Below are 11,056 nucleotides of genomic sequence, written 5' to 3'. Positions count from 1 at the left end.
TCATTGCTCTTCTTGCTACGCAGTGTATATACATGTCAATCCCATGAATTTATATTATCTAGGGCATCATACTCGGCCTTGATTATTATCCCCACGGGTAGGAGCTGAAGTCGTTTGTGAAAAATGAAGAAAACAAACGAAAAGGATGAATTTCCCACCCCGGAATGGCGGTGCTTTGCGGTAAATAAAAAGCCTTTCAATCTTGCCTATCAGAGCTAATAAACACACACCAGACTTTGTATCCAAGATGGAACTTGAAAATTATTGTTTAGGTCTAGAGGCATACGAGATCGTCTTGACCGGCCAAATTCCCTGCTTCCCAGGGGAGATGATGCCGTTTGGGTCTAGAGCAGCCTATTGAACATCAGCAAGGCTTTCACAGAGGAAAACAGTAAATGGCATTCAAAGTGTGAACGCACCTTCAATGTCTCAACAAATCTCCGGTAAATGTGGCCATTATACCCATATAGGTTTTGAACCGCATCTGGCGTAGCGTGAGCATTGCAATATCCCAGGGCAGAAGGAAACTTACCCATATGTTGGATGTGAGATCGGTAGTTGGCAAACCCGTTCTTTTCTGCCTCCGCGAGCAAAGACTTTATAAATCTTCGGCCGCCTTCACGGTGCTGCGGGTTAGTTTTGTCAAAAACATATTCCTGAACAAACAGGATGTATTTTGGGAACACGTGGCAACCAATGAATGGATCAACGCCTTCAACTTCTATGATAGACTTGGCCTTTTTGAACCAAGCTGAGACCGTTGGACCGTCGCACGGCAGGATGAGCGTCGTGTCAATGTGGCCTCCTGATCCAGATCCATCTGCGGGGAGGTTGTAATCTGCTAGCTTTATAGGATTCATGCTTGGGACACCAGCATACAAGCTGTCAATTTTTGTGTTATCCAGGGGTTGACCGTTTTCTCCTTCGTAAAACGTATTTTCGATCCTACTGGACGGAAGATCCGTGGATACAACCTCCTGGATGCGCCTCCAGCGGGCTTGGACAAGGCTTTTCGGGCCATACAGTGCGACCACGCAGCGCCAGTAACCCGTGTTGTACTTCTTTTTCAAATAAACGATGGTTTCAGGTGTAAGTGGACCTTGGGTACTTTGCTGCTCGTGCTTTGCTGCGTCGTGAGAAGCGAAATGGTTGATGTTGGTGATCATATGGTGGCTCTGTGTAATGCTTTCGCGGTCTAATTTCTGCAGCGTATCAATAAGGGGTGAAATGTCATCCACTTCGGGGCAGTGGATTTTGACATCCATAAAGGATGCTGGGGCGATATCAACGGCTACCGCAATCTTGGTGACAATACCAAGGTTGCTTTGCAGAAACAGGCCGTCCACCTGAGGACCGAAACTGTTGGCACAGGCGTGTGCGCTTGGGGAATTAGGCACCGCCCATTGACCAGTACGGAGGACTTCCCCCGAAGGCAGCACTACTTCCATGCTACCGATAAAGTGCTGCCGGTCTCCCGAAATGGTGTACCCATGGCCACGATCAAGAGTCTATAGCGGTCAAGGTCATGACTCAAGGGAGATAACTGGACACTCCGAGTGACTTACGTTACCCAAGACACTTCCCCACCCCAGGGCTGGAACTGACATCCAGAGGTTGAGTTTGTTCTCGGCGAAGTGGTTGAAAACGTCGAAAAATGTCACGCCTGGCTCCACCACGATGTACGCAAGCTTCTCGTTAACCTCTAATATGCGCCTCATCCTCTGAAGAGACAAGACAACTGTGCCAGCAACTCGAGGTGCAGGCCCACCGTAGCTAATGAATTAGAATGAGAGATTGGCGTACTGACAGGTATTGATCGGGAGACTTACCCAAAGTTCTTCCCCTGTGAGCAAACCCACAGGGGCACATTATGCTGATTGGCAACTCTGAGAATCGCCTGGATTTCCTCAACAGATGCTGGACTGGAGTTCATGTTAGGATTCTATCTCTCCAAACGTCAAGATTTCGGAACATCAGACCATAAACCAGCAGATGCCTCGAATCCCTCCTCGAATAATGGGTATGGATCTCGAAAATTCACCAACCCTTCATCAACAATGACGTGTTCATCGCCGACGATGGCCCTGAATTCTCCCAGAGCACGCTGGAAGCTAGTTTCATCGTGACCTGGTGGGAGAGTGCTTGCCCCCGGCTTCCGTGATCCAAAAGCTTGGTCATGGTGCAACTGAAGCACTGGGTCACTATACCACTGAACCATGATGGATGATGTGGGTGGTTTAGAAAGCTGGATTGGACAAGGGATGAGAATGCTATTCGAATAGCAGAGGCGACCACCGTGGGTTTTATTGGCCGTCTATCGAAGAATGGAAGGAAAGTTGGAAAAAGGCGGTGCTCAGCAAGGCCTGATATTCGACATACATAGAATAGTTAGTTGGATGCTGCCTTGGTCCCAGATGGATGGTCATACCGCGTATGTTCTGCGGAGATTGTGCACCGTCCATCGTGCCACAATGATGTGGGTGGGGAGGGGAGGTTGGGACTCCCCACCGAGACGTAGACGTAGATGGGTCCGATCCAGCCCAGGCGAGAAAAGGCGAGAGAGAGCCAGGTACTATATTATTTAAAAACCGATTAGAGCCAGTTACTTTGATGCCTTAATATGCCCGCTTCCAGAACAATTTGTAACGGAACCGACGTTCAGCCTTCTTTTTGTATATTTTTTTATTATTCCAAACTTCATGGCACACATCGTTCCCGGTGTCCCCAGCAGCGGTGGGACTCGCTTTCCTAAGCATTATGCCATGAGCCAGTGGAATGAAGACCACCTACGCTTCGAGGCAGATGTTTTCGAGCTTGAGGTCACTGGGGAGATTCCCAGCACGATTCATGGTACCTTTTACCGAGTTCAGCCTGATCATGCATTTCCACCAAAGTTCGCCGATACGGAAATCCCTCTCAACGGAGACGGCAATGTTAGCTCTTTTACCATTAAAGACGGACATGTGGACTTCAAACAGCGGTACGTTAAGACGCCAAAGCTGCTGGCAGAGCGCAAAGCCAGACGGGCCGTCTTCGGCAGATACCGCAACAAGTACACCGATGAACCGCTCGTCCGGGACGTGCTCAGAGGCACAACAGCCAACACTCATGTCGTCTTTCATGATAACAAATTGATGGCACTCAAGGAAGATGCCCCCCTATGGAAATGGATCCAATCACCTTGGACACTATTGGACCGATTGACTATCACGGCACCCTTCGCTGTCCCACCCATACCGCTCATCCCAAAGCGGACGCTGACACTGGAGAAATTGTTTGCTACGGCTACGAGGCTGCAGGGGAAGCTTCTCCCGATATCTGCTCCTTTACTGTTGACCGCTCCGGAAGGATCACCGAAGAGGTCTGGTTCCAGGCGCCCTGGCCGTGTATGATTCACGACTTCTGGGTTACAGAGAACTGGGTCGTGTTCCCAATCAATGGACTGAAGGCCAGCCTCGAGCAGATGAAAAACGGCGGCGATCACTTCTACTGGGATGAGACACTGGAATATCAGCTCCTTGGCGTGGTCCCACGAAGGGGAGCAAAGCCGGAAGATGCCAAGTGGTTCAAGACGCCTCAGGGCTGCTACTCGCACACCATCAACGCCTACGAGGAGGGCGGCCACTTGGTGTTGGATGCCAATGTCTGGACCGACGCGCACTTCCCCTTCTTCCCCAACAGCAAGGGTGAGCGTTTCTTCACCGATCCGACCAAGGTCACGTCGCCTATTCTCCGGTACCGATTCGACCCCAAGGGTAGCACCGACACGATGATCCACCATGAGGCGGTACACGTCCCGGGTGTGAACGAGTTCGGTCGCATCGATGATCGTCTTCTTGGCAAGAAGTACTCTCGCGTCTGGATTTTGAAGGTTGATCCCACCAAACCAGTGAGGCGCAGTGACCACGAATTTGCTGCCCCGAACGCCGGTTTCAACACTCTAGTGTGCTACAACTTTGAGACCAGGGAGCTCCAGACGTACAGGCACGCCGACGACACCACGTTCCAAGAACCAGTGTTTGTGCCTCGCCACGAGGGGGCTGCCGGGGAAGATGGATACCTCCTTGTCCTGGCCGATCGCTATCGTGAGGGCCGAAATGTTCTGTTGCTATTTGACGCGTTGGACATCACCAAGGGCCCAATTGCCGAGATCAAGCTGCCATTTAAACTCATGGATGGTTTGCACGGTAGCTGGGTAGACGGTAAGGAGGTCGAGGCTGCAAGGAAGGCTGGTGCGTCTCAAAGAAATGCGGACGGGAAGTAACATACCCCTTAACATCGCCTTGCTTCCCCAGCCATTGTCGTGCGTGAGTCCTTTTCTTTCCTTCGTTTTTGTAGGGGGGATCTGAATAGCTGAGTTCTGAGGTTGGGGGTTACATTAAACCAGGAGGATTTAGGCGAAAGGCTCGTATGTCCTTAATCGTACTGTGTTATCTTCTATATGTCCATGACTTTCTACTTTGAGATCTTTTATAATTCACAGCAACTCTATTTTGCGAAGACGCTCCTGAGAATTCCTGTTGTTCATATCCGAAACATGACTAACTCCACGACAAGACGGGTGGCTTACATCGTCTAACTCAAGAAATAGATGGGTTTCTCTAAGTACATACACCACACGAACTACTAGAAGATGGCACTTCCTCCATTGGTAGGTATAAAGGCTCCATTGACCCAGCCTGCCTTTTCTTCCGCCAAGCTCGCCACCACCCAGGCAATCTCCTGCGGCGTACCCAGGCGCGGGGCGACGGGAGTCGCGTCAACCAAGGGCTGCAAAGCCTCTCTAACAAACGGCGGGGCGGCCAAAAAAGCGTCCGTGGCCACCGGACCGGGAGCAACCGCATTGACAGTGCAGCCGTACTTGCGAGGCAGTTCCGTTGCCCAACACTGCGTGTAAACTTCAACCATGGATTTGGCACCGGCATAGATACTGGACTGCGGGCTTGGAGTACGAGATGCAGAACTGCCAATGTTGATGATTCGTGAGTTCTCTCGCGAAAGATGCTTGAGGGCAGCCCTGGTGAGGAAGAATACTCCTCTGCCATTTAAATTCACAATGTCGTGCCATGTCCTTTCAACATTCGAATCGTTCGGGTCGTCCAAAGATATCGGGCGGTTGATCCCAGCACTGTTGACTAAGATGTCAATCTTACCAAAGAACTTGACAGCCCCATCAACCAAGGCCTGCGGCCCGTCTCGCGTCGACAGATCGGCCTCAACCGCTATGGCTCTTGTGGAATCACCGAGGCTCTCGAGGACCTTGTCTGCATTGGCCTTTTCGGTGGGAAAGGGGTAATTGAGAACAACTGAGGCACCACGAGCGAAAAGCTCTTGGGCAATTGCAGCGCCAAGTCCCGCGGAGGAGCCGCTAACCAGTGCAATCTTTCCGGCCAGTGATGACATGATTTCTCGGGTCGATTGATTGTTTGTTACGTCGAATTGGGAGAAATGTGCTGCTAGAAGATCCAGACGAGACATCGATGACAATTGAGGGATATATCAACCTCGCTGGATGCCGCGCGATGCTGATTCGGAAAGAAGGGTCACGGACTGGTTCGCCCGCAAATATAACACCCCACCAGCGTCTGCTGGGTGAATGGCCGATGGTGGATACATAACCTGCCTTTGGTTGCCACCGTCATTCTGAGCCCCTCGGAAGCCTCGGTGGGACTGGGTGGGGAGCAGGAAAGGCAAACAGGGGAGTTATGATAAGGGCATTTTATGCGGGAATACTCATTTTATGCGATAATACTCATTTATGCGAGAATACTATGGAGGCAGAGCAAGTCATCCCGCCGTTTAACTGAGTCATTCGAATCATGTTCTTGAGAATTGTTACTTACAGTACATGTACATAGTCACCGTCCATTACCAAAACGTGAAATCTGAAATCCTTGCCCCGCCCATATACATGAAGTTAAGGAGCTCTGCAAATGTAGCTTCATAATACGTGTGCACAGACTTGGTACCTAGAGAACAGCCATCATCGCTGCCCAAGATCTCAGCCTCCACCACATGTGCATCAAGTAATCCATGGGCCAGTGTGTCGCCTTCGCTTTCGGTTAAATCGCCATCTCCGTTCCATGTTGGATCATAATAGGGCTTCTCGGCATTTGGGCCTGGCCTCGCCAAGCCATCTGTAACAGATACTGTATCTTCTGTTGGTGTAAATTGATCCTTCATAGTGAAATCCGTGTGGGGGAGCAAAGACCAACAATTGCCAGGCCTGTTGGTTGATGAATCAAATACGTGGGAAGTCGAGCAGGCCCTGCTCTGTGGAGTTCTGCATTTATCGACTGCGAAGCACCTGGCTGGCATTGTGGATAAGTTGACGCCATTTGGAACCGTATGCATGGACCTGGTGCTAGGAGAGCAAGGGTGAAGTCGGGCCGGAATTTTCGGTGATGAATGCAATGATGACTGCCTTTGAGAATCTTCAAATGGTGTGGTGAAGGGTTTTTGACCATCGGATGCGGACTTCTGAGTGTTGTGTAAACCAGCGGGATTCCCACTATCAATAGCTTTGGTGGCAGATTTAGATAATAGGCTATCCAGCTTCGTCCGGAGTCCACTTCTCTCCCAGGTCTCGCGCAGAAGACCCGGATAGCGGATAAGATTTGTGGCAATCGCCAATTGACCACGAGAATCCATGGTAAACTGTATCTCTTGCAAGATCCTCTTGAGTATATCGATGCTATTGGGCACAACTGCGAACATGAGAGCCCATAGCAGTTCCAAGGATCGCACGTAGCCGGTAGGTAGGCCGCGCCTCTTTGCCATGGCATGGTCGTAACTGCATAGCCGTCTCGCTTTGAAGCAGGCCGCACACGTGGGCCTTCGACCATCACATCTCTGCTTGCGAGGCCGACAGTTATTACAGGCCTGGGAAACGCGCTTCCCCCTGGCAGCTCCAGACTGATTCGCGGTCGTGTCCATGACTGCTCATGTTTCAAATCAGTTCTAGTTAAGCTTAATGTGGGGGTTCGCGATTCACTTCTTGATGTAGATACTTGACTTGAAGATTCGCCGTCTGAGTGTCTCGGCCGTGACGAAGATTTTTTCTTACACAAACCATGCAGGCAAAGAAGTTTTACTTTCGCGACGTGTGTGATTTGGGCCGGGTTTTCCGAGTACCAAAGTGGACGCGGGACGTCACAGGGTGGTGGCGTCTATGGTTGCGGAGCCTATAGCTAGTGCGGCATTCACTTCCAGGGTCGTATTCCAGGTTTTATATGGGGCACTATTGAGCGGGGACTATGTTCTATTACACTCATCTTCATGTTTGGGATGGCAAAAGTCAAGGATATAGCATCACCCCGGCCGGCTCTGGCCCGAGATCATTAAATTTCTGCATGAGTCCGAAGGAACTCGAATCCTTTGCTTACAACATCAAATACGTAACTTCCAGGCTCTGCACTTTCATCGAACCCATGCTGGCCTCCTTCAATGATAACAAGCTCAGTTTCCGCCCCGGCGTTCTCCAGCTCGTCGTGAGCCCGCTGCGAAAGTTCTGCTGGGACTAGGAAATCCTTTGCACCGTGGATGAAGTAGGTCGGTGGGAATCGACCCTTGGAAAATAATCTCGCGGGGTCTACGCGTTCATAGTTTCCATCTCTCACCACCTCTTTCATTAATAAGCCCTTACCCAGGACGTCAAACATCCATGCGACACGGGGGTTGCTAAAATCTGGTCCAGCGGGTCCCATGGGAGGAGGCGCGCTACTCGGAGGAGGAACGTCCTTCCATATTTGGCTCAAAAAGCTGTTTTCAAACGTCGGACTGTCCGTGGGAGGAGGGGGCAGAGCAGTATGGAATGACTGATCGTTGAAATACTTCATGCCGTACAAGTCAAGAATAGCAAGGGGAGGGTTGGGTAATGCAGCCTATCTCGTGACGACCGGATCATTAGCATCGTTCGGCATAAGTAATGGGAAACTTGGTTAGGCATCCAAAGGAGACGGACTAGGTTAAACAACGCGCCTTATGCTTCACGTACCGTTGAAAGTGCCAATGCAGCACCGCAAGATTGGCCAAAAGTGACGATCCGAAAGCCGTCAACAGTGATCCCAGCATCGTTCTGCAGTAGATCAGGTAGCTTTGTCTGGCACCAATCATAGGCGTCCAAAGCGTCAGTCACTGGCCCGTCATGGACAGTGATTGTCGGGCAAAGTCGATAGTTGGGGGATGCAACAACGAACCCCTTATCGACTAGATCCGTGACCTGGTGTTGGGATAGCATATCCTTAGACCCTACGGTAAAGTTTCCTCCGTGAAAGTGGAGGGCTGCATAGGAGCTTTGTTAGATGCCTGAACAGCTTTGAAAAGAAATTGAGGGCAGATCGAACCAATTGGTGATTTTTGCCTCGACAAAGTCTTTTTGAAATAGACATCTGCCTTAATCGGGACGCCATTGGCAATCTTGTAGATGTATTCCTTGCGTATGAACATAGTGCAGGGCCAAAGGGTGCTGATAATTGTGACGAAGGACGAGGGACGAAGGCTGAGCGGATGTACTCTTGGAAAACAAGGAATACAACACCGGTGCTCAACGCCGCAGTCGATCTGTATCTGTACACAGGGTCTTGGCCCCACCGTACGCCACCCTGAATTACTGCGATCTCCTCCCGACCGCTTCGTACTTAGGGTGGCGCAATTTCCGCCACGGTATATGGAGGGAGGACATATTTTTCACCCCTTTCTATCAAGATAGTGTAGTACAGAACAACTAGATCCCAAAAAAAGCGTTGATACTGGTGCATGAATCACGCCCCTGCCTGAACCCATTATAAGCGCCATTCGTGACTAAAGGCAGGTTATTGATATGCATTAGCCATTGTTCCCCTCCACTCCTCGCTTTCTTGTGCTGGTGAATGCGAGCCTTCGATGGAGCATTCGAGCCGGTTTGATACAGAAGCAGGTCATCAGTAAACAAACAATCAAAGGTCGGAATGAATATATCTAATGATGATGGGCTGAATAATCAACCATACAATCGTTCTGTACGGGTCGTCATGAATATTTTTTTGGCAATTTCCATAGCTCCTTGACCAAGTGATAAAGCTTTCATACTTTCCTTGATCCAGAACTGTACTTGTAGCATCTATCTACGATAATACTAAGTGTCCAAGAAAATCCCACCTGGTGTACATTATATTTAGTACGCTTTTGAATACCTATTATCAGTCTGCAGTTATATTTATCTCATATATAAACCTATGCTGTATAGCCATACCTCCCAAAAGCCACCTACGCGAAAATAGAGGACAAGTATTAGCCAAACCTCAGATAGCTGAGGGCTGGTGCCTCATACTCCATCGCTGGCCTGGGATGGCAGGACTACGCCGATGGCACAGTTTCGGGCTACATGGCAGGTGCCTACTGACCAAGCCAGAGCCTACTCTACGTTCATAAGCACGACACAGCTGGCTATGGAAGCTCCGTGGTTGATGAAGTCTTCTGTATCCATGCTTCAAAATAGTACGTTCGGCTACACTCAAGAGGCTTTTTGGTCAACAAGGCAGACCTTAGGCCAATTGAATCAGGCGGTGAAAGCAGAAGTTGTTAAATAGGACGTCAGTTTAAAGGTGGGCATTTAGAGTCATTTTTGATAAGGTATTTGGCTGCTACGTACTGCAGGTTCTCGTGCATGTTAATCACGTACGAGACACGACTGTTTAATGTTTCGGTTGGGAATGTACGGTCCCTCAACTTGAAGATAGGATTTTATTTGGCACGTATCGTTTGCTGTTTACGTTGGCTTCATGCCAGACAAGATCATCACTCCATTAGCGGCACAAATCTTGCCCGCTTAGCGAGCGGCTTCCGTCTGTGCCTTATTCCTTAAAGCACGCGTTTCCTCCTCGGTGATAAGTACGAAGTCATACTGTAACAGTCTAGTGTCGGATGAAATACTGTGCCTCTCCGCAAGCCCTGGCACATCACCAACCCTTTTCAGGTCAATAATCAGCGATTCCTTAACACCAAATACAGCATCAGATGATTCGAAAGGGTCGCCACGTAGGTAAAGGGCCCTACAAAAGATGCATTAGTCTTGGTTGACGGCAAGCGTGAAATGGGGTGTGAAAGCTTTACGTGATAAGTCTGTCGAATCCTTCCTTTTTAAACATGAAATGGATGTGGCTCGGTCTGTAGGGATGACGATTTAGCACACTGAGGAGTTTTCCAACTGGCCCATCATGCGGGATGGGATACGGAACTGGCACGATGCCCTTGAAGTAGATCATGCCATCCCAATCGCTGGTGAGTACAGCTCGGCCGTCTGCTGTTTCCCGCCCTGCATATTGAACATCATAGAACCCCTTTGAGTCCGTCTCCCAGACGTCAACGCTGACAGCAGGTATCGGCCTCCCTTGAGTATCCTTGATTGAACACACTGCAAATAGCGCTTCTCCGTGCGGATCATGAGAAATAAGGCCTCCCGGTTCAATCGTATTCGCATCCTCTGTATGGAATGGACCAAGGATGGTGCCTTCTGTCGCGCCGGGGGGTTTAGGGTGGTCAATAGAATCGACAAGCAAAGAAAGCCCCAGTACATCCGAAAGAAGGATGAACTCGTGTCTAACATCTGTACTGATTTTGCCAACATCGACCAAGTAACCGAGGGCAGTTTCCCATTCTGAGGTATTGAGGTGAGTTTCTCGTGCGAAATCGTGGAGATGAACGATAAGTCTCTCGAAGAGATATTTGGTGCGAGGATCTCTGCATTGGGAATTTATGGCGTGGACATTCGCAGTGATATTGTCAATAGTAAGATCCTTCAGCGGAGGGAGGCCCGCTGGCGCGTCATACTTCCGGCTCATCGTAAGTTAAGGAGGAAGCTTAGAGTTAACAGGTCAGGTAGGTTTCGTGACAAGTAGCGGAAAGGCTGCTGTTGCCTTGATATGGGGATTCCTATGAAACCCGCCCGATGGACGACAAAGCCCGGGTGGCTACCATGCAAACACATCAATGGTACCCATCTCGGACGCCCCACGGAACCGGAACCCAGAGATTGTACATAATATGGATCAGGCCGTGGCTGGCGTGACTCAAGGCG

General features: G+C 49.9%; 5 protein-coding genes across 5 annotated transcripts; 1 reads left to right on the top strand and 4 right to left on the bottom strand.

Moving 5' to 3' along the window:
• Positions 1-261: 261 nt before the first annotated feature.
• On the bottom strand, positions 262-2,218 carry N7446_004534 (FAD-binding oxidoreductase; the record flags this gene model as incomplete). The annotated part of the gene is made up of 6 exons (XM_058513283.1): positions 262-354; positions 420-484; positions 533-1,508; positions 1,566-1,773; positions 1,830-1,922; positions 1,980-2,218. The coding sequence occupies 6 exons, from the start codon at positions 2,216-2,218 to the stop codon at positions 262-264; spliced, it is 1,674 nt and encodes a 557-aa protein (XP_058374612.1).
• Positions 2,219-2,699: 481 nt separating this feature from the next.
• Positions 2,700-4,264, top strand: N7446_004533 (carotenoid oxygenase family protein; the record flags this gene model as incomplete). The annotated part of the gene is made up of 2 exons (XM_058513282.1): positions 2,700-3,274; positions 3,349-4,264. 2 exons carry the CDS (start codon positions 2,700-2,702, stop codon positions 4,262-4,264), a joined length of 1,491 nt encoding a protein of 496 aa, XP_058374611.1.
• A 362-nt stretch (positions 4,265-4,626) lies between these two features.
• On the bottom strand, positions 4,627-5,403 carry N7446_004532 (SDR family NAD(P)-dependent oxidoreductase; the record flags this gene model as incomplete). Its single annotated transcript, XM_058513281.1, has 1 exon — positions 4,627-5,403. The coding sequence occupies one exon, from the start codon at positions 5,401-5,403 to the stop codon at positions 4,627-4,629; it is 777 nt and encodes a 258-aa protein (XP_058374610.1).
• A 1,937-nt stretch (positions 5,404-7,340) lies between these two features.
• Positions 7,341-8,239, bottom strand: N7446_004531 (alpha/beta hydrolase; the record flags this gene model as incomplete). Its single annotated transcript, XM_058513280.1, has 2 exons — positions 7,341-7,883; positions 7,997-8,239. The coding sequence occupies 2 exons, from the start codon at positions 8,237-8,239 to the stop codon at positions 7,341-7,343; spliced, it is 786 nt and encodes a 261-aa protein (XP_058374609.1).
• Positions 8,240-9,808: 1,569 nt separating this feature from the next.
• N7446_004530 (Intradiol ring-cleavage dioxygenase) lies at positions 9,809-10,820 on the bottom strand (the record flags this gene model as incomplete). Its single annotated transcript, XM_058513279.1, has 2 exons — positions 9,809-10,031; positions 10,093-10,820. 2 exons carry the CDS (start codon positions 10,818-10,820, stop codon positions 9,809-9,811), a joined length of 951 nt encoding a protein of 316 aa, XP_058374608.1.
• Positions 10,821-11,056: the final 236 nt, after the last annotated feature.

Source organism: Penicillium canescens, assembly GCF_028828765.1.
Source record: "Penicillium canescens strain IBT 15451 chromosome Unknown utg000003l_segment0_segment0, whole genome shotgun sequence".
Taxonomy (NCBI): Eukaryota; Fungi; Ascomycota; class Eurotiomycetes; order Eurotiales; family Aspergillaceae; genus Penicillium; species Penicillium canescens.
Note: the sequence above shows the minus strand (reverse complement) of the source record. Positions and strands in the feature narration are given on the sequence as shown.